This window comes from Denticeps clupeoides, chromosome 10, assembly GCF_900700375.1.
Source record: "Denticeps clupeoides chromosome 10, fDenClu1.1, whole genome shotgun sequence".
NCBI classification, from domain to species: Eukaryota; Metazoa; Chordata; class Actinopteri; order Clupeiformes; family Denticipitidae; genus Denticeps; species Denticeps clupeoides.
Genome location: NC_041716.1, coordinates 21,143,397 through 21,169,973, shown reverse-complemented (window position 1 = coordinate 21,169,973; position 26,577 = coordinate 21,143,397). Strand labels below are relative to the sequence as shown.

General features: G+C 41.9%; 1 protein-coding gene across 2 annotated transcripts in view; it reads right to left on the bottom strand.

Annotated features, from left to right (window-relative positions):
• LOC114798094 (helicase ARIP4-like) overlaps positions 1-25,698 on the bottom strand; it is a 36,556-nt gene extending 10,858 nt beyond the window's left edge. For both annotated transcript variants that reach the window (XM_028993494.1, XM_028993495.1), the window contains exons 1-4: positions 25,342-25,698; positions 1,872-2,091; positions 1,273-1,409; positions 1,019-1,153 (exon numbers count right to left, since the gene is read on the bottom strand). In XM_028993494.1, the coding sequence (XP_028849327.1) occupies positions 1,019-1,153; positions 1,273-1,409; positions 1,872-2,091; positions 25,342-25,375 (526 nt within the window). In that variant the 5' untranslated portion in view covers positions 25,376-25,698. The remainder of the gene's footprint in view (positions 1-1,018; positions 1,154-1,272; positions 1,410-1,871; positions 2,092-25,341) is intronic.
• Positions 25,699-26,577: the final 879 nt, after the last annotated feature.

The following is a 26,577-nucleotide window of genomic DNA, read 5'->3' as shown; positions in this document are numbered from 1 at the left end:
CCTATCTTCAGGCAAAACTGTCTCAAACATGGACATGTGTGTTGGTGTAGTGTATGACTGTAGTGGGTGGCAACACTGCTCAGAAGATCTGTATATTTTTGTTATAACCAATATGATATTGAGAACTGTGTTTGACAGAGTGTGTGTTTGTTAGTGTGCACCCCCATTTCTATGTGCAAGATCAGCAATAATTTAATTGTATGACATTCCAAAATGAAAATAAAAGTCGAGGTCTTGGACTCGATACCCTTAAATCTCACCAGTGCCTTGGTTTTTAAACCCTCAGATCTCTGCAATGTCTTGGTCTTGGTTTAGGTGGTCTTTACTACAACACTAGTGTTTGTGTTTGAGGAGAAGGTTATATAAAACCAAGCAGAAATGTCATGACTGCAGGCTGGTGCTCAACCTGAAGACGACCACACCTGTGCTCCAAAGACCTAGATCCACACTGGCCTGTACTGCATTACTACTCACACGCACACAAACACACAACAATTTCATATTATATTAACACAATCTGGCTTATAACACACAAAATACATGTCACATAACATGCCACAAACATACAACTGTGTAACCCTGTGTAATATATACACAAATACACAAAGAGTCTCATATTCAAGGAGCATTGTTGTCATTAAAAAAAACTAGCAAAAATGTGGGGGCAGGGGTTTCCTGGTGGGTAAGCAATTGGAAGGTTGCTGGTTCGAATCCCAAACCACCAAAGTGCACTGAGCAAAGCAGCACACACTGCTCCCCGGGCAGAAATATTACAATATTTCTGCTTTTAATGCTTTTAACAATAATTAAATGGTTCATCATTCAATAAATGGACTGCAAATGAAGTTGGATGGAATTAGGCTCAAACCAGAGGGTTTAAGTACCCCCAATCTTTAACCAGTATTGATTTATCCTGATTCTTGCAATCTGTACAAAGCCTTGAATGCAGCAGCACTCTGCCAAATGCCATAAATGTAATTTCAATCTAAAAAAAACATTGTGGATGTGCATTTCTTGCCTTCTTTAAGTATGTGTGGAGTCAACTGGGATTTCCTGCCTTTGTCTTCACTGGCACTTGTGCTGCTGCTCCTCGTGTCCAAACAGAGCGCATCTTGTTTTGACACCTGAGAGGACAGGATCGAGGAGACGTCACCTAGAGAAGACATGAAAGTTATTAGGCAGAATTGATCAAGATTTGTTGGGATTACTATGATGCTTGTGATATAACCTAATGCCTAATATATTTATGTGCAAACGAGTATCATACTTTACCTGATGTGATGGTGTAATGTAAAGGCGAGATTAAAGAGATGTTCTCCCTTTCTTGCTCCAAACGCCTTCGCCTCTCTAGCTCCTCCTGATGGGCAGCTTTTGTTACAGCCTCCAGCTGATGGTCCTGTAGGAGCTTTCTGAGGAAGAGAGATCAGAATAGGCCTGAGGCACTCCACAGCATGCAGACAGACTGGAGTGAGCCAGATCACACAAAGATGAGTGTGTATGTGTGAATGTGTGTGAGTGCTTGTGTTTATTCTATAATACAATAATAAAGTTGGGCCGTTATCCTACACAGGGCAGTATTCCCTCCAGGCTGCCAGACAGTGAGTAACATAAAAAAAATAGCAGAAGTATCTCTCTCTCTCTCTCTCTCTCTCTCTCTCTCTCTCACACACACACACACACACACACACAGATAAAAACTGCTTTGAGCTACCATCAGTTCTGTGGTAAAAAGCTACTGATGTTTTGTCTGAATTGAAGGTCTCATCTCATAATTGGAGATGACAATAATGCTCACTTTGACTTCAGGTGTCAAGGTTTGGCCAGGTAATTGTATGCCAAAAAGTCATGTATGGATGGAGATCCGCTGTTACCTGATGTTCCGCCTCATATATGCTGGTTTGGAGTTCCTCTTCTTTGATCCGCTGAGGGTCAGAGAGGGGCTGTGGCTGTCAGACTGGGCTGGGGGTCCAGATGGGGCTTTGGTAGGGGTCTCCCCTGACGGTGAGGTAGATGGGGGTGTGCAGTGCCACCCTGATGAATCGCCACCCAGAGCCTCATTCTCAGAGCTGAAAGCAGCACTCTGGGACTGGTCTGCAAGATGTAGAGTGACAGAGAGTGATAGCATTGTACACAACAGTCAACTGATATTTTTTTAAGTTGGTTGATTGTCAACATTTATTTAAGAACTTCCCACCAAGCAGGAAAATTATAGAAACATTTTAATTAAAAACTTAAAATGAAATGTTCCCAAAGCTTCTTGCCATCAAATATGATCATAATAGTGGCTCATCATCAGATGAAGCTACAAAACCACTGAATTTCAGTGAAACATGACTGACAATCAAATTGTACTTATTTTAAGTCTAAAGAAGAGGTTTTTTATGTTTCCTTATGTACACAAGTATTAATACATGTTTGCATGGCCCAATAGGGTGGGGTGGACCTAATGAAGTGAAGGAATCACACAGCATGATAGTTGCAAGACATTTTTCAAACAGCTTCAAAACTATAATTTTCACAACTGACCAAGTCAGTTATCTTGTCACTCTCTGTTAACGTGATCAGTCTCTAACTAGTAAAACGCACCTTTATCTTCAATAAATAACAAAATATTTAATCAATAAGACATATCCAGACATCCTTGTCAAAAGCAAGGATTTATTATTTAAATAATAAAAAGTTTTCAACTTCCAATAATCAAGTATGAAAAACAAAACAAAATGCAACTTGTTTGAAACAGTATTTATTCATTTGAAAATAATGAATAAATCATTATAAATAAGGGCATCACCAGCCCTGGGTTAAGTGTTGCCCTGGTAACACGACACTGAGAGACAGAAAACTGGTAGTAGGCATACATAAATATCATGGGGTTAGCTTGGCATGTCCACCCGTGCATCAGGGTCTGCAGCAGTGTTCACCTTTGTGGTGTGCAGGTTGTTTCTCAACTCCAAGAGTTATTTTGGGTCATAACATTCATATTAAACTTCTGACACATCTCCCTTTTCAGAACATATGCTGTCTGTTTTCACTACATCCAGTAATGCTAGTTCTAGTTATTCATATAAAAATTCATATAATATGAAACCATTACTGCTCAGCACTAATAAATGTATGCTGTCAACCAAATTCAAATTCAAATTCATTGGAAGGTGTTGAAGGGACCATCTTGTTTTAGATGCCTTTCTGGTTTAAGAAAAAAATAGCAGGAGGATATTAGGTATTATGGGCTTATTTAACAGGATCTACACATAAGGCCAAAAAGTAGTTGTCTATGGTATCACAGTGGATATGGTGCATGGAGAAGCGGGCCGACTGTCAGAGAACAGCAAATACAAATACTATTGGCTGAGTCACTGACGCTAAAGTTGATATCACCCCATATTGAGTCTGAGGGGGTAATTTATAATGTCACATGGCCCGACGGGTGTTACACAAACTTTTTATTATATAAATGTCACGGAGTGTATGCAAGTGGCCTTCTGCCGGCATGATTAAATCTTGGCTGCTTGTTACTGTTTGGGTGTCATGTCCAGGTGATTTGGTTTTGGAGCTGATTGGGTATATGGGAGATACCATCACTGGGGTTTTTGAAGGCTTTGGGTGTAGGTGTTTTTGTTACTTTTGTTTGTGTGATTTAGCATATGCTTGTAAATATTTTGGGGTGTGTAATTTTGTGTTTTTGTTTTCAATGATTTTATAATGAATCATTGAGCCAGGGCAGCTGAGACTTGAGGGTGACAGTGCTGCGAGAGAGTGAGAGAGAGACAGAGAGAGAGAGAGAGAGACACACACACGTACACACACACAAACTTTGTTACTTAGTTTTGGTGCAGGACCATTTGCTTTAACCTGACCCAATTAGTTTTTCATGTCTTGAGTTGTCTGTGATTTTCGTTCTTTTTGAGTTTGATTTATAGTTATATTTGTGGCACACATCTGTTTTTTCTATTTAACCATAAAGCCTGAAATGTCCAAAACAGATCAAAATCAATCATACAATGAACTACTTTGTTTCTCAGAAAGTTAAATTACTGGCCCTCAAATCTTAATGAGCGTGTGAAGAAGAGAAGGTGAGATTGGGAGAAACCATACACATACAGTGCTACCGCCCTGTAGCACTCACACCCATAATCATGAAGTGCTTCGAGCGGTTAGTCCTGGCACATCTGAGGGACTTCCTCCCACCAACTCTGGACCCACACCAGTTTGCGTACCGTAGCAATAGGAGCACAGAGGATGCAGTCTCCATAGCGCTGCACTCTGTACTCACACACCTGGACAAGCAAAACACATATGCACGGATGCTGTTTGTTGATTTCAGCTCAGCATTTAACACTGTCATCCCCTCTAAGCTAATCTCTAAACTTAGAGCCCTGGACATCAACACCTCACTTTGCAACTGGATTATGGACTTTCTGACCAGCAGACCACAGCATGTAAGGCCAGGCCACATCCGCTCCACTACTGTCACGCTCAACACTGGTGTACCGCAGGGCTGTGTGCTGAGCCCCTTCCTCTACTCCCTCTTCACCCATGACTGCCGACCTATGTATGGATCAAACTCCGTTATTAAGTTTGCAGATGACACCACGGTGATAGGTCTCATCGACAACAATGATGAGACTGCCTACAGGGAGGAGGTCCAGCATCTGGCCACCTGGTGCACAGAAAATAACCTTCTCCTAAACACCACCAAGACCAAGGAGCTCATTGTGGACTTCAGGAGGGAGAGAAGAGGCTCGCATGATCCCATCCACATCAATGGGATGACTGTGCAGCCTGTTACATCCTTCAAGTTCCTGGGGACCCACATCTCAGAGGACCTGTCCTGGAGCATTAACACCTCCAGCCTGGTCAAGAAGGCTCACCAGCGCCTCTTCTTCTTGAGAACATTAAAAAAGAACCAGCTACCCACTACCATCCTGTTGAACTTTTACCGCTCTACAATAGAGAGCATCCTTACCAGCTGTCTCACAGTGTGGTATGGAAGCTGCACTGTTGCTGAGCGTAAGGCGATGCAGCGGGTGGTGAAAACTGCCCAGCGCATCACAGGGACTCCACTTCCATCCATTGAGGAAATCCAGAGGAAGCACTGTCTGCGTCGAGCTCACAGTATTCTTAAGGACTCCTCCCACCCGGCCCACGAACTGTTCTCTCTCCTGCCTTCAGGCAGACGGTTCAGGCTACCACGGACAAGAACCAGCAGACTTAGGAACAGCTTTTTTCCCAGAGCTGTTTCCTTGCTGAACTCCTCTGCCCCCCCCATACACTCCTGATAATCACTGCACTGTACTATCACTTTGTATTTGCACATATCACTTTGTACTGCACATATCACTTTGTGTATAGCACATATCACTTTATGTATATATATATATATAACTTAACTTATTTGAACTGTATCCTGCACTTGCTGCTTATTGCACTTCTGGTCAGACCTAAACTACATTTCGTTGCCCTGTACTTGTACATGTGTAATGACAATAAAGTTGAATCTAATCTAATCTAATATACATAACCCATGCTCATTCATGATGCATTCATGGTGTCCATTCTGTGAATGAATCCGGGGGACGGATATTGAGGCTCTGGAACTGCTTGTTCTAGATGACAATGCAGAGACGGAATCAGGCCAAGACGCTTTGAACTGAAACAGTTATGCAAGTGACTCATAAATATCTAGAGCTTACAAAACTGGCCAGAGGGCAGTTCACAGAGTGTCCATACACACACACACACACACACACACACACATCCCTGCCAATCTTTGGAGACATACCGATTTATATATATATATAATATATTATATCCTGATATACTAACCCTACTCTACCCTCTGAAGATTCTACAATTGCTCTACATTAGTTTTCTAAGCTCACATCAGATGAAATCATTCAGATCTACAGGCAATCAACCCCCTGTCCACTAGATCCAATCCCTTCCGCAATGCTCCAAATCATCTCTCCTGACGTCATCCCTTTATTTTCTTATATCATAAACAACTCAATCACATCCATCCATGTACCATCTGCCTTTAAAACTGCCAGGGTTCTTCCAATCCTACACACTGCTGATCAACAATTACAGACCAGTTTCTCTCCTCTCATTTCTTTCTAAAATCCTTGAGCGCTGCTATCACTTCATCTGTCACAGAACAACCTCCTGGATCCTAAACAGTCACAGTTAACCACAAGACTCTCTTGTCTATCCTGAAGAGGCTTGGAATTCGGGGTTCAACATGGCAGTGGTTTGCTTCCTACCTTCATGAGCGATCTTAATAAGTGACTTGGAAAGGATCCGCCTCTGCCTCATGTAGACTTGGTCCTCTCCTTTTCTCCCTCTACACGAGATCACTTGGTGAGGTAATTCTCAATTCGGTTATCCTACCACTGCTGTGCTGACGACACACAAATACTATTCTCTTTTCCTCCCTCAGATCTTATACTAACTGACATCTCATCTTGGATGGCAGACCATTATCTCAAACTCAATCCCACCAAAACTGAACTAATATTCATTCCAGCAGATTCTTCACCACATCAACAATCTTGTAGATTCCTTCTCCCTTCCAGCTGGTATATATCTATGTACCATCCGACCTCTACAACTAATGCAGAAGGCAGCAGCATGACTGATCTTCAACCTGGCCAAATTCTCCCACATCACCCCACTGCTATTTACATTTACATTTAAGGCATTTGGCAGATGCCCTTATCCAGATCGACTTACAATTTTATTCACTCTGTTGTAGTTTTTATACATAAGCTAGAAAATAAGAAGGTTAAGTTAATCTAAATATTCTCTAAAGTGGAAGATCTTGAGCTGCCGTTTGAAAGTGCTCAGTGATTGAGCCGTTCTGACCTCAAGGGGAAGTTCACCACAGAGGAGCCAAGACGGAGAAGAGTCTAGATGAATGTCTTCCTTTTACCCTTAGCGATGGGGGGACCAGGCGAGCAGTACTGGAGGCTTTGAGTATACGAGGTGCAACGCGAGGTGTTATAAGGGCTGAGAGGCAGGATGGTGCTACTCCATGTTTGGCTTTGTAAGCCAGCATTAGTATTTTGAATCTGATGCATGCAGCTACTGGTGTGGGAGAATTTGGAAAGGTTAAAAAACAATAGTGCTGCAGCATTTTCTATGAGTTGTAGAGGTCAGATGGTACATAGAGGTAGACCAGCTAGAAGGGAGTTACAGTAATCCAGTCGTGAGATTACTAAGGACTGAACCAGTAGCTATGTTCCCTTCACTGGCTTTCAGTAGCTGCATGCATCAGATTGAAAATACTGATGCTGGCCTACAAAGGCAAAAATGGAGTAGCACCATCCTACCTCACAGCCCTTATTATACCTCGCGCTGCACCTCGTGTTCTCTGAGCCTCCAGTACTGCTCGCCTGGTCCCTTCATCTCTGAAGGTAAAAGGAAGAGACTCATCTAGAATATTCTCTGTCTTGGCCCCTCAGTGGTAGAATGAACTTCCCCTAGAGGTCAGAACAGCACAGTCATTGAATATTTTCCAATGGCAGCTCAAGACCTTCCTCTTTAGAGAACATTTAGATTAATTTTTAACCTTCTTATTGTCTGACTTATGTATAGAACCTACAACAGAGTGAATAAAAAGATTGTATTCATAGTTGGGTCCTAGTGAACCAGAATTGATCACTTCATCATTGGTAACATGAAAGCACATGGTACGTCAAAATTTACATTTAAGGGCAAATGCCTTAAATGTAAAAGTAAATGTATAGAATGCCCCATTTTATTAAACTTTTGATATTCTTATATTTGTGAGTAGGATGTAAATACTCACCCATATGCAAACATAAACACACACAAACTCATCTTGAAGAGAAATTCATCAGTGCTCCATCAGACGGGGGATGGGTGGCAGCCATGTTATGCAATGTTATGTTACATAATGAACAGAGCTCCAGTCACCTCAACAACAGGACCCAGGACCCAACTAATACATAGACACACACCATTACCCAGGTAACCCAACCCTCCTAACCCCTGCATACACCTACCACAGAAACGTCCAGGAAGGAAGCCTAGAACATCGAAACAAAACACCACACAGATAGGACTTCTGAACTAGGGAAGTGACCCCAAAACACATACTAAAATACATTATGCTTTATGGGGCAGTGGAGGCCTAGCGGTTAAGGAAGTGGCCCCATAATCAGAAGGTTGCCGGTTCGAATGCCAATCCGCTGAGGTGCCACTGAGCAAAGCACCGTCCCCACACATTGTCATGGCTGCCCACTGCTCATTAAGGGTGATGGATTAAAAGAAGAGGACACATTTCGTTATGTGCACCGTGTGCTGTGCTGCAGTGTTTCACAATGACAATCACTTCACTTTCACTTTATGGAGTTATGGTGGCTACTAGCAGACCACCTTGGCACGGATACTCAAAGCCAGCCTATAATAATCAGAGTAGTATGACACCATGGTGATGAACAAAATAGTCATTACATAACACAAAACAGGGATGTGGGTTTAACATGGTGGCCCTAACATATCCCAAACATAAACATACCCATACACACAAAGAACAAACACTGGCTAAATTTAAAACTGAAAACATTATTTGATAAAAGACAATGTGCCCTGCTTCAAAATTACCTGCAATAAATCTTCTATGGATCATCATTCTGTCCATAAACACCTTGCTGAAACAACAGGTGTCAATGATGTCACCATTATTCTACTTTTAAACAGTCAGAGAAGGGACAGAGAGGGGGTGTTGGATGGTTGGGGTACATTTGGAAGCCACAGGGTTATGTAATGTTGGAGCGCTCACTGTTTACATAACAGCACTTTACTGCAGCGCGAACGTCACAACCTGCTCATGACTTAGATACAGGCAAGGGAGGGCGAGTTCATGCGTGTCTGTGATTGTAGGAGAAAGAAAGTGAGAGAAAGAGCAATAGTCCACACACAGAATCAGTCATGAGAACAGCATTGACACGAAAACATACACATACAGAAGAAACAAAAAGATAAAGAGAACATTCAAAATAGAACATTGTCCTTCATCGTATTCATTCAGTTAGGTTAAAATAGTGTGAGGAACACACATGCACAGGATGCCCTAAAGACACTGAGTAATGAGTAAATCAATCAAAACTTTGCACATTTAAGTAGATTAGCAAAATCCAGTGTGTGTATATTCTGTGGACCTCAACCTCTCACTTACTCATTCACAAAGTTTCCATAACGTCTTAGTTAAAATGAGAAAGTGAAGTGAATGTGATTAATTGTCACATCTGACACCACAGCACCCAGTGCACACAATGAAATGTGTCCTCTGCATTTAATTTATCACCTTAGTGAGTAGTGGGCAGCCATGAAAGGCACCTGGGGAGCAGTGTGTGGGGACGATACCTTCATCAAGGGGACCTCAGTGGCACCTTGGTGTTTCATGGTTTAAAACCACAACAATTGTGAGTCTGCTTCCTTACCCGCTAGGTTCACCTCAGGTTCTGCAACCCATCCTAGGACACAGGGGCCAGCCCACCACAGGGTACACCCACACACTGTCTACTCACACACTCACTTTTCTGCACTGGCTTTTAATTAAGATTCTTCTTCTCATGGTCAAGGTCCAGTATATCTTAGTAACCTAGTAGTCCCTCATAACCTACTGCTGGAAATAGAGAATTTGCTTATAGAGCTCAAAATATACTACCTCAATAGTACCTCATTATACATAACTTGACTACAGTAATCTCTCTGTACCCCAGGATAACCAGAGAAGCATGGGTTTCTTTGGGGTTTTATTCCTGCTCACTACTTCGCCAATTCACCTAGTGTGCATGCCTTTGGATGACAGGATGAAAGCAGAGAACCTGGAGGAAACATGCAAACTCAGCACACACAAGGTCCAATTCAGGATACAAACATAAATAGATATATATCTGGGGAATTTACAAGAAAAACTGAATGCACTGAACGCAAAGTAAAAACATCCAAATCTAGGGATTTCCCTTCTTGATGTAGCACATCATATTATTATCTAACCACTGTGGTGTTACTTGTCACTAGGATAGCATTCTTTCACCTTAGAAATATTGCGAAAATAAGAAATATAATTTCAATGCATGATGCAGAAAAGTTGGTCCATGCATTTATTAAATCAAGGTTAGATTACTGCAATGCATTACTGTCTGGATGCTCTAGTAGGTGCATGAGTAAACTCCAGCTAGTACAGAATGCTGCAGCCAGAGTTCTAACTAGAACTAGGAAATTTGATCACATCACCCCAGTCTTACAATCACTGCACTGGTTACCCATCAAATTTAGGATTGACTACAAAATCCTACTTTTGACCTATAAAGCTCTAAATGGTCTCGCCCTGCAATACCTGAGTGAACTTTTGGTTCTTTACAAACCGCCACGCCCCCTTCGATCAATGGGTGCGGGGTCACTACTGGTACCAAAAGTACAGAAGGTCACAGCTGGGAGCAGATCCTTCTCCTATAGAGCTCCGCAGTTGTGGAACGGCTTGCCTGTCAGTGTCCGGGACTCAGACACAGTCTCAATGTTTAAATCCAATCTCAAAATCTGTTTTCTCTGGCTTTTTGTTAAAATCCTAGACCCTCATTTCACTTCATTTTGACGCAGTGTCAATTATAAAGTCCAGTTTATCACAGAGTCCCCCTGTTAGACACAGACAGAGTTAAATTCACCCTAGTTAGGCTTTCCTAGTTAGGGTACCGGGCCACTGTAGCACCAATATACCACTATAACCACATATTTCAGTATAGGTCGTACAGTGCAACCGTCTACCGCTGCTTCTGTTTGTTTTTCTCCGAGACACGGAATCAAGCACCCAGACTACTGGCAGACCCCAGTGAAGAGACCAGCAAATAAATCCTGGTTCCTGACAACTGCTAAACGAGGACATACCATGAAACAAACCAGAGGGCCACCGTAACAACTACAGCTTCAGGGATCTTCAAATGGACTAGTAACATCATTGTGGACAAGTAATCTAGAGCATGACACTGACTACATCCTGGACTCCTCCAACCCTACAACTGTAGGACTTATTATTATATCATCACCACCAACAACATTTGCAGGCTCACTCTACCCTGGAAGAGGGTCCCTCTCTGTATCACTCCTTCCCAAGGTTTCTTCCTTTTTTTTTTCTCTCTCCTAGAGTTTTTTTGTGTGGAGTTTTTCCTTGTGTGCAGAAGGGTCAAGTGTGGGGAGTGTCAACTGTAGGGCCTGTCAAAGCCCATTAAGACATACTGTATGTGATTTTGGGCTATATAAGAAATAAATGTTGTTGTTGTTGTTGTTGGTGACAAATGTCTGTTAGTCAAATCAAAGATATACAGGTACCTAGTAGGGGTGTTGAAATTAATCGTATAATCGATGCAAGCAGTGCACACATTGCATCGATGCAGTGCAGAACATATCCCATCATAATGAAGTTGCGTGGGGATTTTCTGGCGGCGGCATAAAGGTTCTCGTTAAAAAAGTAGTGCCAGTAGTGACTGTGGTGGCCTGATCTATAGAGCACGGAGCCGCTCCGGGTGGGAATGTTAACGCTGCGCGGCACCCAGCAGCCGTGACAGATTTTCGCGCGACAAACAGAACCTCAGCGGCCGCATTTTCTTTCTGCCACTTCGAAACACACACACACGAAGCGGGAGCAGAGGAGAAACCGGACCCTCCTCTGAGTGTCCAGAGATCTACGACACGACATTTATGAAAGATTTCCTATATGTCGCAGATTTTTCGCGCTGACCGCGCCGTGCTTTAACTGTACACACAGTCTCAAAAGTCATAAATAATAGTCGTGTGAAATGGGATGTTTAGTTTAATTCAGTTGAATTAAAAAAAAAAACTGGAATTCTGTAAAGAATACTGTTTAAATTATCTCCCTCTGAGGGACTCACTAAACTGCTCTGGGCGATTCATATTCACCTGCATGTTTTCGGCTGTGGAGGAATTAACTGTCTGATTCACTGACTCTGGTTTGGAGCGTTAGTTCGAATTGGTGGTAGTAGCCTAGCGGGTAACACACTCGCCTATGAACCAGAAGACCCAGGTTCAAATCCCACTTACTACCATTGTGTCCCTGAGCAAGACACTTAACCCTGTTGTTCCAGGGGGGGGACTGTCCCTGTCTGGCGGGGAATGAGGAAGGGGAGGAAGCAGTGGACACGCTGCTGCACAGCGGGGAGTGAGTTCGAGATCTGTGAGAAGTACCAGGGCAGAGGAGAACCGGAAGACAGCGGGTTTCAGGTTGGTCCGGGAGCGTGGACTGGACGGGAGGACGTATTGGTCGGCAGGAAGGTAGGGGAGCATGGATTCACGTCTTAACCGAAGGATCAGGCAGGCTCAAGGTCAGGGGCAGGCAGAGGTCGTGGCCAGGAAGTTACAGTCAGGGTTCTTTCGTGGTTTCAAGAGGGTCAGGCAATTCTCGAAGTCGGGGGCAGGCGAAGGTTGTATTTCATGGTTGCATTGCGATGCATCGATATCGAGGCACTGACAATCGTAATTGAATCGAATCGTGAGACCAGTGAAGTTTCACACCTCTAGTACCTAGACAAGTGCCAAGTGGAGACATGGCCATATCCAGCTAAATAATCTGTAAAAAGGCTGTGATGCTATTAATACTGAATGACTGAATCCAGGGACTGTATGATAACCCAATACCTGTAAGACTGGAATAAAGAGCCACAATAAAGAGCCCTCACAATAATGTTTCAAGAAACATTGTCTCCAGAAGAACAACAATCATCTTGCCAGATGTCCAGGACTCCTTGCTGACATCACTGATATTGATATAGCGCAGTGTTTCTTACAGAATTTGTTTTTGGTAATTATGCAACGTACAACAGTTATAGACACAGCGAATGGCGTGGAGATGGCAGTGTAGTTCCTGTCTTAGCCAGTACTTCTTTCTAAGCCCTGTCATCTCTTAGCAGAGATGAGACCATCACCATACTGCCTGCAGACAAAGAAAGATGCACTGTGATCCTGAACTCTGCAATTACAAAGAAAAAGTAATCTCGCTTTTGGAGAACAAACAAACCTGTGAAAAACTTAAAAGGGATCCCACCAACATCTACAGAAAGAAGGTGATAGACTGCCAGAAACACCTGGAAATGGAAAACGCCAACGACATGGTAACATATTACCGCCTTTATCCTGGGGAGACCCCTAGGCCTTTATGGACTCCCCAATATACACAAGGAAGGAGCCCCACTCAGACCCATCATCAGCAGCATTAATACAGTCACGGATAACATTGCTAGACACCCGGGCACAATTCTGGCACCTTTGTTTAGACACACAGACCATCACATCCACAATTCAGAAGAGTTTGCCTCCAAGGTCAGGGCGATGAAACTGGAAAGATGAAACCAATGTATCCTTTGATGTCACATCACTGTTCACCAGCATCCCCAACACTGCAGACTTAACAGCTGTAAGAAGGAGACTGGAAGAAGACAGCACCCTCACCGCAAGAAGCAACCTCAACCCAGACCAGATCTGCCTGCTCCTGGACTTGTGCTTGAGCACCACTTATTTCACATTCAAGGGTGACTTCTACAGATAGAGATGTGGCTGTGCCATGGGCTCGCCAGTGTCATCTATTGTTGCCAACCTGTACATGGAATTACTGGAGAAGAGGGTACTCAACTCCTTCCCAGGGACAACACCAACCCACTGATTCAGGTATGTGGATGACTCCTGGGTGAAGATCAAGAGCCAGGAAGTACAGGCCTTCACAGATCACATTAACTCTGTGGACACAAACATACAATTCGCCAGGGAGGACTCCAATAATAACTGGCTGGCCTTCCTGGACTGTGCTTTTTTTGTTGGGACTGATAGAAAGCTGGACAAGGCAGGATCCTTCAAGAAAAGGACCACAGAACAACCTGAATCCCAGGGCCAACAGAAGAACCTGGTCATTCCATACATTGCTGGTGTGTCTGTAAGAATGAAAAGGATTTTTGGCATGTGCAAAACAACAAACCCTCACTCAACAGAAGTGGAGGCCTCAGACACAATTTATCTCCAACTTATTTTGCTGCCCTTTCATCCATCCCCTGGAAAATCAGGCCCAATTCACACATCCACCAGGTTGGCCACATTTAACGACCTGCTTAATGGGGACAGGAGGAGCTGCCAGGGTATGTCTGTCACACCCCCCCCCCCCCCCCCCCCCCCCCCCCCCCGCCTTTGTTTCACTTAACAAGACTATTCAAGGCAGGAGTTAGGTGAAACAAACCTGGAAGATACATTTGTGGGCACAAGCCAACTTCCCTCAGATTGACAAATGGCATTGGTTACAGAAGAATTACTTAACTACTAAAGGCTATTTACATTTACGGAATTTGGCAGACGCCCTTATCCAGAGCGACTTACAACTATTTCCAGTGAGCAGGATCTGTTGAGGTCATTGAGCTCACTGCAAGATTTCAGACAGAGGAGTAGAAAGATCTATCAGAAGATTGTCCAAGAGCCAAGAACAATTTGCGGAGAGCTTCAGAAAGACCTGGAATTAGCAGGTACAATAAGTAATGCACTTAACCACTATGGCCTGTATGCAAGCTCACCACACAAGACTCCATTGCTGAAGAAAAGGCACGTTGAATTTTCTGAACAACATTTAGACACACCTGTTAAATACTTGGGGAATGTAGTCTGGTCAGATAAGACCAAAATCGAAAATCGATGCCATAATACACACAATATTTGGAGGTCAAAAGGCTCTGCATATCCCCCCCAAAACACCAAACCAACAGTGAAGTTTGGTGGTGGGAACATCATAATGTGATAATGATTCTGTACACAAAGTTAAAGAACAAGAAAATTACAATTTAATCTAAATATTCTTTAAAGAGGAAGGTCTTGAGCTGTCGTTTGAAGGTGCTCAGTGACTGAGCTGTTCTGACCTCGAGGGGAAGTTCATTCCACCACCGAGGGGCCAAGACTGAGAAGAGTCTAGATGAATGTTTTCCTTTTACCTTCAGAGATGGAGGACCAGGCGAGCAGTACTGGAGGCTCTGAGTAAACGAGGTGCAGTGCAAGGTGTAATAAGGACTGTGAGGTAGGATGGTGCTACTCCATGTTTGGCTTTGTAGGCCAGCATCAGTATTTTGAACCTGATGTGTGCAGCTACTGGGAGCCAGTGGAGGGAACATAGCAGAGGGGTGGTGTGGGAGAATTTGGGATGGTTGAAGATTAGTCATGCTGCTGCATTTTGTATTAGTTGTAGAGGTCGGATGGTACATAGTGGTAGACCAGCTAGAAGGGAGTTACAGTAGTCCAGTCGTGAGATTACTAAGGACTGAACCAGTAGTTGGGTGGCCTGGGTTGACAGATAAGGGCGGATTTGTCTGATATTGTAGAGAAGGAATCTACATGAGCGGGAAAGGTTGCTGATGCGAGTCAAGAAGGAGAGTTGTATATGTGTCACTCCACAGCAGCGTCTATTGCAATATGGCGGCGACGTTGACGTACGTGTACCCATATGTCTATGCGAGTCACGAATCTGAGGTCTCCATTGAACCGAATCAAATGTCATGTGACTAAACACGTCACATTTAAATCGCAGCTTTTTGCTTTCATGTCGCACAGACTGACATCGCGATTACGATTGCGATTAGATTAATCGTGCAGCACTAGTTTTAATGCCCGACCGTGTAAAATATGTACCAGCGGAATTTCACCAGCTACAGCGGGTTCATCATAAACTCAACTCACTATAGAGCAGAATCCGCCACAGGGACGATTTTATACAAATTACAGCACGGTTTAGCATGTTTAATTTAAGACACAAAGGTTCTGCTAACTTTAAAAAGTGCAGATTACATGTATAAAATAGAATAGAATAAAATTTGTGTGTGCAGCCTGAATCTAAATGTTGCATGGCGCGCTGGGATCGGGCAGCGCTGGTATATCAGATTTAAAATGCTGAAGTTAGTTTGCCCTGTAATTCCTCCCTGTTTACTTACCTCCATTTCCGTATTGATGGACGGAGGTTGTAGGTAGGAATGGCGGTGGGAAGCTCGCCTGATGTGGAAGGCCGGTTTCGGTCAGTGCGGATGCTTGACGAATAAGCAGCTACTGTTGCTGCATTAGGTCTTCCACGGTGAAACATTGAATAAATCTGCATGCTAAATGCAGGTAGAATTATTAGCAGTGTTACTGCAAGCATTAGCCAGAGTGTTTATTATGTCGTCGCTGCTTAAAACTGCTGCCACTGGGTTTGGTGCGGAAATCACTTGTGGTGAGGAACAATTCACCTGTTTAGCGAACTAACATTATCAAAATGGCGCCAACAGCTTGGTGACGTCAGATATCATTCCCTATATTCAGACTTTCATTCCATATATTCAGACTGTCATTCCATATATTCAGTTCCCTGTCATATATATTATTTATTTCCTGTTTGGCTTGCCATAATATATATATATATATATATATATATATATATATATATATATAAAGGGTGGTGGGTGGATATTGGTCAACAGCTTTTATTTGTTGTTGTTGAAAAATTGAAAATCACAAATAAAGCATAAAGCATATATATCAGAGGTGGGCATAGATTAATTTTCTTAAACTAGATTAATCTCACTGTAATCTTGGAAGTAATCTAGATTAATCTATATTTTAGATTCATCTATATTTTAGATTAATCTACATTGATCTAGATTAATCTAGATTAAAATGGCTCATTTGAATTCTGCATTCAGAATATGTGTGCTACCCAAATAATGACTAAAAGTAAGTCTTTGGGAACGGGTTTCTCAAGCCAGGTGGCGCATTAGACCAGGGGCTCATCTCCTGTTTCCAAAATGCATCACAAACTGCTTGAGAAAGCTGTTCAATTATCATAATTGGTAATAAAAATAAATTATGTTCAATAAGATGTACTTGTGTTTACCAACTGTTTACTCAGTTAAATAGCTGCATCCATGTTACCACGTCACATTTGATGTGGTAATTTCACAGTTTGAAGACTCGTTCTTGCCCCCTACAGTGCAATTCAGCTAGGTATACATCCGCGCTAAAATATCAAGGTGAAAGTCATCATAGTGTAGCGATTCTTCTTCTGCCTTGTGTAACTTTTTGATTTCGTTTCTTGAACCACAAATGATGAGCTGACACCCAAGAGATTTTCTGTGCAAAGTGTATTCTGTACAAAAAGCAAGGTCGCATCAGAACATCGCATCACACATCGCGTCTTTCTGCACCTCTCTCTCACACAACTCACACCATGTGTCCAAGAGAACTGAACATTAACATAAAGCATTCACAATTTACAATACTGCATTCCTGTACAAAAAGCAAGGTCGCGTCAGAACATCGCGTCACACATTGCGTCTTTCTGCACCTCTCTCTACAATATACAAAATATTCACAAAGTAACACACATGCAAAATATTCCTAATATGTACATAAATTAAAATGAAAGAAATAACTTTTTCCACACAAACCCCACGCACCTCTCACAACTCACACCATGTGTCCAAGAGAACTAAACCGGGTCTCAGAAACAAAATAAAAGTCTTTAGAAAATAAGAAAATAAAAGACACAAAAAAGAAGAAATATACTTATAAATCTAGTGTAACCATTTAACTCCGGCACAATAGCTTGCGTAGTATGGACCCAGCTCCCAACCCAACTTTGTGAATAGATTAACGCCGATATTTTGTTTATCGCCCGATAAGAGTCTCACGTTAACGCAGCACGTTAACGCCGATAACGGCCCACCACTAATTTTTATGCTTTATATGCGTGATTTTCAATTTTTCAACAACAAATAACAGCTGTTGACCAATATCCACCCACCACCCTTAGTCCCACCAGTCAAACAGCAAAAAGAGAAATAAATAAATAAGAAATGCAAAAAAAAAAAAAAATGGAAAAATGGAAAAAACAAAATAATTACAAAAAATAAAGGAAAGGGAAGCTGTCTCCTCTCAGTGTTGTAGTATTTTACTTTGTATATGCATTAAGAAATGACATGTCTATGGTGGACTAAAACTTGATGATGAACATAGTCAATAAATGGTGACCATATCTCCTTGAAATTTTCCTGACGATTAGCTTGATTGCATCGCAGTTTTTCCAACTCCAACAGGGAGAGCGTTTCCTTAATCCAACCACTGAAAGAGGGGGGCTTGTCTGATTTCCACAACAGAAGAACAAGTCTTCTGGCCATTAATGAGGCGAAAGCTACCACCTTGGCTTGAGATATCGTAAGAATCGTAAGAAGAGGGGGGACCCCAAAAATAGAAATGTATGGTGTAGGTTTAATCATTCTATTACATAAAGATGACAAGACTATGCAAATATTTTCCCAGAAATTGTACAATGACTGGCAGTTCCTAAAGTAGCTGGCCCTTGGTGACATCGTAGGAACTCCGAGCTGGTATTAGGAAACACTTTTGCTAGCTTATCTAATGAGTAGTGTAGATGATGTAGTACTTTAAACTGGATCAAACATTGCCTAGAAGCTATTCATACCTCCTTGGTCTGTATTAGACAATGTTGCCAGCTGTCATCCGTAACTACAATGTAAAGACCCTGTTCCCATGCCACTTTAGTTTTCGCCCATGAGGGTGAATAAATGTTCTGGATCAGAGTATACAAATTTTATATATTGCCTCTCATAAAGGGGTTCAGAGTAAGAATTTCATCTGCAGCATTTTTAGCTGGTGAATGTAAAGATCTAAAGTGTTTGCTCACAAAACATATAATCTGTAGGAATCTATAGAAATGAGATTTGGGACAATTGTAACTTTTTTGCAATGTTTCGAATGTCATAAGTGTTCCTTCAGTGAAGAGGTCTTTGATAAAGATCAAGCCATTGTGCTGCCAAAAAAAAAAAAAAAAAATCTTTCCAAGACCTCAAATAAATATTCCCACTCAACCCAATCAAACGCCGTTTTCGGCATCTAAAGAGATAACGATTTCAGGATGGAGAGTAGAGTGTGTAGAGTATAATATATTGAACAAACGGCACATATTAAAGAATGATTGCCTGCCTGGTATAAACCCTGTTTGGTCCAAGTCAATTATTTTAGGTATCACTGAATCCAGGCAGCAGGACAGGACCTTTGAAAGAATTTTATAAATCACATGGAAGGAGACTTAATGGCCGGTATGAACCACATTTACATGGGTCCTTATCTTTTTTTAGTAAAACCACTATGACTGCCTGGGTCATTGTACAGGGCAGTTTCTTTTGGGAGAGAATTTCCTCAAAAAGTTTACTTAAAAGAGGGGTCAGCTTGGCTGAAAAAACTTTATAAAACTCAGTTGGGAATCCATCTGGACCGGGAGATTTACCATTTTGCATAGAATTTATAGCTTGTGCTATATCTTCGCAAGATATTCCAAGGTCTAAACGTGACCGGTCTTCACAGGTAACCTGTCGACTTTATCACTGTGTTCATAGTATGTGCATCTAGTCTTCAAAAGCAGCCTTTCAGTCTCTTTCAGCCTATCCTTGTACAACTCTGGATTAGAGGAACCAGCACATTTTTTGTCTATTTTCAGAATTATTTTGGACAGGTCCACTAGCTCTCGATTATGCATTTTCCTCACATGGGTTGTATATGAAATTATTTGTCCCCTAAGAAATGCTTTAAGAGCCTCCCAAATAGTGATGAAGGACATACCAGGCGTGAGATTGACATCAAGAAAGAAGTCAATTTGCTCTGAAATATGGTCTCGAAATGGTTTATGAGAAAGCAGTAATGGATCGAGGCGCCACATTCGGCGAGTTGCGATGTTGCTAGGAAAGCACATATCGAGTTGCACAGGGGAGTGATACGAGATCACAATAGGATGATATTGACTATTTGTAATGCAAGAGAGAAACCTAATATTAATCATAAAAAGTCTATTCTTGAGTATGAATGATGAGTGAGAAAAATGAATATTGCTGGGAGATGGGGTTAGTATACCTCCAGGGGTCAAACAATTTGTAGGATTCCATAAATGACAAAACAGCTGATGCAGACCTGGACACAATCTTGGACAGTGTGGGATTTGATCTGTCTAGATTTGGCTGCAGAACCAGGTTGAAGTCACCCTCCAGAATTAAGTGATATGTGTTTAGCTTAGCAAAAAAGGTGCAAAAGAACTGTGGGTCGTCCCAGTTGGGGCCATAGACATTTGCTAAAACTACATTAAATCCACACAGCTTCCCTATAACTATGACAAACCTGCCTTTGGTATCTGATATTACATACTCATTTACAAACGGGACCCCCTTTCTTATCAATATCGCTGCGCTCTTGATCTGTCCCCATATTCAGAGTGGAAGATGTGATCTACCCAGCCTCTCTTTAATTTTGAGTGTTCATTAACTCGAAGATGAGTCTCCTGTAGAAATATAATCTCAGGGGCCAGGGCTTTCAGATGGGAAAAACCCTGCAACGTTTTATAGGGTTGTGCAACCCTTTAATATTCCATTTTACAAAACGTAGTGAGCCCAGCCCTGACCCGTTAAGACCAGCCATATCGTGGATAGCCTAAGCAATCCCACACACTGAGAAGGAGAAGGGGGAGGGAGAAAGAGAAAGTAAATAAATAAAACAATAATGATAAAAAAAAAAAAAAATGAATTCTGAAAAGCAAAGTTTAAAACCCCAAAACCTATGCTGGCCCCCCATAAAGCGGGGGACCGCATCAACACGAGCGATACACATAGCACAACAGTTCTCAGGGTGAACTACCATGCTCTAATAAGCACCGCTGAGCAGTAACAGCAAAACAAACAAAAAAAATTATGGCAATTATGGTAACATCATCAATAACAATAAACAGTGAGTAAACAGTAATAACTGAGCACACCAATAAATCAGCTCAAATTGAACATGCACCCAGTCTGGGTGTGATATTTTAACCAGAATTTTGTCAGTCATGAATCAGACCAGTTTTACAGAAAATACCTAAATAGAGAATAATGTACTTCCTATATGTACAGGATCAACTGACTTTCTTATTCAAAACAGACAAAAAGAAAAGTCATTCACCACCTGGATGTCCCTCAAAGTGTCGAGAGATGAAGGCTTGGGCCTCCTCTGGAGAGGAGAAAGTTTTCTCTGTATTCAGATGAGTGGTTCTGAGTCGAGAAGGATAAAGGATGCCGAACTTCACTTCCTCCATCCCGCAGATCTGTCTGATGTCCTTAAATGCAGCCTGAGCCTTAGCTACTTTAGCCGTGAAGTCTGGGAAGACCGAGATGTTGTTTATCTGGATACGATGCTTCTCTCTGGCAAGACGCAGGATATTTGCACAGTCCTGGTAGTAGTGAAAGCGGGCCACAATGAGTATGAATGATGAGCCTGGGCCCTGGAAGAAAAGATGGGTGCGCCCTGTCCAGTAGTGGCGCTTCTTTCAACTCAAAAGCTTGCTGAAGTAGTGCCGAGACGAAAGTTGTGGAGCAGATCTGAGCCTCAGGAACTCCTATTATTCTGACTTTGTTCCTCCGCGATTTCAGTCAGTGTTGTAAGGCGACCTACTTCTTTCTGCAGATGTGTGCATGTCCAGAGGCTTTCTTCCATGTTGTTCACTTTAACGTTGAGTTCAGACAGTAACAGTCTCCCTGTATTCCTTCAGCTTGGACCGGACTGCTCTTATGTCCGATTTAATAGAAGCCAGCTCACTCTGCCCCGGACCTCGGTTTTTAAGGCATCGAGCAAATCCACTCGCAGCGCGGACAGAAGTTCAGATTTAAAGACTCAACGTAAATCGCTAATGCGACTGCGTCCGTTCCAGCATCTTCTGCGCGGCCCTGAACAGGCGAGCCCAAGGTCAGAGGTGGCGCCATAGGCCTCATATTAGTTTGAATCTGAAGATTAGTTTGTTTTCCTCTGGACGATTTACCAGCCATTTCTCCGGATTATATGTGTGCAGATTCCCTTCTGACCAAAGCACAACCGACGGTTCACCTATGAAAAATGCCTAAAATGGTACTATTTAAAACACGCTCGGCGGAGCTCCACACTAATGCTAATGCGTCTACTCCCTAACACGCTCAGCAGCGCCGGCGGCTAGAATGCTGAGGAAAAATGCATTTACTCCATTTTGGAATGAGGCTGTAATATAACAAAATAGGACAAAAGTAATGCGGTGTAAATACTTTCTAAATAGAACATCACCATTGCCATACTATTGTATACTGTGAAACTGCTGCAACCCTGGGCCTTTATTTGCAAGGATGTCACAATTTCAGTGCCATTTTCCAACTGTTACCATCACTGAATGTCAGTGGGATAAGAGCTCCTCATCATTGCTAAAACACTGCAGCATGATTGGATTATTTTAGTAAAAGGAATCAGGGTCATGGTGCTTACAGTGCTGAGGAGATTGAGTTCTACGCGCTCTACATTGTACATCTGAATGGATGAGTAGATGCTGAACAGACACTTCTGTCGATTAAAACGCCTGTGACCCACATCTCAGTCTCCAGACCCAGAGAATGACCCCAATCTTGAAAGTGTTCACCTTATCCACATTTTAAAATGATACTATATATTACTAATTTAAAGCAATTAAATGTGGCAGAATTTGTTATGACCATATTTTGGGGAATTAATCAAAAATATTTTTGGGAATATGTGTTTCCATATTGAGACAAACCATACTGCTCTGTGTAAATCACACTATATTACACATCCATAAAACACTGATGAAATATCAGATGAACTATGTGAAATCTTGTGAAAAATGATTAACAATTCCCCTTTAAAAATGCCAAATGTGGGTGAAGGCAGCTTTTTATTAGACAAAAGTAGTCTAATTCCATTTAATGTCAGTTCACCTCTATAATGATGCTAAACAAAAGCCTTTGTGTTACATAAGATGCATTCACTGCCTATTATAAAACACAGAATAACACAGTCTTCCCTCGGTTTAAAAAAAAAAAAGAGCTTTCTGCGTTTCAAAAGCCACTGAAATGAAATAAATTGCCTTCAGCGTTCCTTAACTCAAGGCTATGTCACGCATTTAAGCTTCAATACTTTCAAGAATCAATGTAAAACTTATGACTGGTTTCTATTCAAAAAATGCTTATAAAATATAAAATAAACTGCAGAAAACAAAGACAATAAGATTTAATAAGCAGCTCTTGATGATATGTTTTAGCTTGGCTCTCAAAATTAAACAGAACCAATGCCTCAGGATGTTTGCAAAAACTGCAACGTGTTTTATACAAAAAAAACTTCTAGCATATGCAATCATCCTAGACTGCTCTGAGGAAAAATTATAAATATATATTTTTTATACACTGAGGGAACAGAGAACACAGAAGCACAGTTCCACAACAGTTGCTATAGAAATTCCCTCTGCAACGAGTTTGAAGATCATATTGAAGCACACACATAATTCCAGATGTCCATTTTTTTATACCCAAATCCTGCCCAACTTCATCTTGCATCAAGAGATATTGCATTAAAGTTTATTGCATTCCTTTTGATACATTTTGTTACAAAACCAATCATTTCCTTCCTAGGTTCTGATTTCTGATTATAATATATGGGTTTGCAATCTGGGACTAAAACATTTAAAAAAGACAGACAGACATATAACAGACAGTTTGCGGTCAAATACAGGGCGCTCCAGGTCATGGAGATAAAAGCCAGCATATTCCAGAGTGAGAAAGACTTGGTGCTCACAGGAAACACAAACTACAATCCCTCAATTCTGTGGAAATGGAAGCACAGAGTTCATTTTGCTCAGATACCATTCAACTGACAGAGTTATGCCCCCCGACCTGAAACCTCAGCGGAATGACCCAGTTTCTGCCTGGGGTCAAACAGTCATCCCCCACTTAGATACACAGGCACAATGGAGCTCTGCTGAAGACAGAAGGACGCTTACGTAACCGAGCCTCCAGCTGTTACACAACACACATGTTCTGAGGTACGGTACGTCTAGTCAGTGTGTGAACAGGCACACAAACACACACATACATTTGGCGTAAAAAGATTGACAGTAATTACAGTAGCATAAAAATACACACACAAAGCCACACTATCAAAACCACAAACTCAGCTGTGTAAGTGAACTAGCAGCTCATCCAGATCCCCACTAGTCTGTCTGCTAAGGAGCAAACTGTTCCTCTCTGTGTATGACAGAAGAAGACAGAAAGTTGTCTTCTGGGAATAATCAGGAACAAAAAAAGCTTTCAGTCAAATTTAATTTAAATCTGAATTGACAAACATTTCTGACAAACAAATAAATAAAAGCAAACAAATAAAGAAATAATTGCCCATAAATTTAATATAACTGTTGCTTTATTTTTAAAAAAGGTGTTTGCTAAATGGTTTATAGCATGATCAGAGTAACTCTTTTAAAATGTTATAATCAAAACACACAAAACCTAAAAAGCTCCGTCATTATTCAGAGATCAAGACATGAAACCGAAGCACAACATTATGGCTGGGAGTACTGGGAGTAGTACTGCGAGTGTGAACTGGTGTGTGATTATCACATTGACACCATCCTGGCCGGGATGCCACAGTAGAGAATGGCTGCACGTTTCTAGGCCAGTGTGTCATGGACCCAGTCGGCCGGTCTGCGTTCTATAACACCCGCTCAATACAGATTCCTCTGTCACATTATGTAACCACTTGCTGACAACGGGATTTCTTTAGAACCATCAGTACCTCACCCACCCCCGGAAGTGCACAGGGCACAGGAATATGACGCCGTCTCATTCCGCAGGGCAAAAAAACACAAAAAACACTCACTGAAATACACCTAACCAGAATTTCATATCACACATCTCTAACAACAAATCTGTCTAATAACATCATCTGCTCTATTTAATTTACTTTGAAACATCACATACACTGAGGGGACAGAGAACACAGAAGCACAGTTCCACAACAGTTGCTATAGAAATTCCCTCTGCAACGATGAAGAGTATGAAGACCATGTTAAAGCACACACACAATTTCAGATGTCCAATTTCAGCAGGACAGACCAGCTGAGAGTCAGAGATGTGGGCTGGGAAAAGATGTGACATCAGTGTCAACGGAGGCAGCAGAAACATGTCAAGTGTCTAACCCTGGACAGAGGAGTCTCCCCAGCCAAGAATGACCACTTTGCATAAACATAAAAAAGGCGTCCAATGGCCATCACAAATTTTTTAATTAAGCAATAAGCAATCAATAAGGAAGGCAAATCAATAAACAAACAAACTAATATTATTTAAAGCATTTACAACCCATAATTACATAAGGGCCCAAAAGAAGAAGACTGTGGCAGACAATGCCTCAGTGGTTGTTGGGATACATAGGCAAGGGATTAAAGTGGAAATGAGAGGTTTTACATACCTGTAAGAGAATCAGACTCATCCAGTAGCAGCATGCTGTTTGTTTGTGTGTGTCTGTATGTGTGTGATGGAGTGTGTGGTGTGTGCAGAAGGCTGTGATGTGAAGTATGGGTCTCTGTTCGTCCTGGTCACTCCAAATGGGTGCTGCACACAAAGCAACTGTCCTCTGACCTCGTGCGCTTTTCCCCTTAGGTCCTGTAACTTATCTCTTGCACTGTCACTGTCTGTGTGTGTTAAAGTTCCAGCTCTGAGCTTGAGGTGCTTGCGCAAGGAAGTGGGAGTAGATGCGTGTTAGTTGATCCACTACCTCATCTGTTGTGAGTGAATTGAGGCAGAGTCGTGGAAACCAGGAAACTGGACTAATACTCCTTACATAACCTCACACGCTGGGCTGGGGCTCCACCAAGGGGGCCATCGACTGGCACCTGGGACCCAACGCTCACCCTTTCATAACAGCTGGGTTCAGAGGAGAGCAGTGCCAGGTCATGTGTTTAAAGTGTGTTTGACAGGACACATTCATGTCTTCAGCTATTTCCAACTGCAACAGTTTTTTCATGATTATGTTGATAATACTGCAACATGGAAAAATGTAGAAATAAAAAAAAAAAATTAAGAAGCCAGAACTCTATGAGTGTACACATATGTATATAATAAAGTATAATATGTCTATAAAGTATAAGCAAAGTAAGGTCAAATAAAATGTAACAAACATTTTGGCTAAGTGTGTAACTGCATCACAATTTAATTAACAATTAATGCAGTGTTAATGTTGTCCTAGATTTTCAGAAAACATTTTTCACTTCATTAACCTTCAATTAATTAAGGAACAGACTCACTAAAACCAGTCCAGGCCTTGTTTTAATGGAGTGAAAGAAACATAATAAATGCATTAGTGCTGACTACCAAGCTAACAGGATCTCGACCCATTAGCCCAGTCACTGCCTTGCAGAAATCCCATCCCCCATTCTGTGTTTCTCCTTGCCTAGCCCCATATTAGAAACACCCACCACACTAAAGTAAAAGCCTCACCCTCCCCCAGAAACAGGCCATTTGACCCAGCTCTCAGGCAGAAACACATCCCTTCTATGAGCATGTGCGCACACACAGCAACAAAATTGATTCGCACCAACCCAAATTTGAATAATTAGTCAGAAATGTATATTTTTTTCATACACAGACAAATGAAAAACAAGTTCTGTGTCAGACAGGTCCACACTTAAATACTAAAGAGAAAACC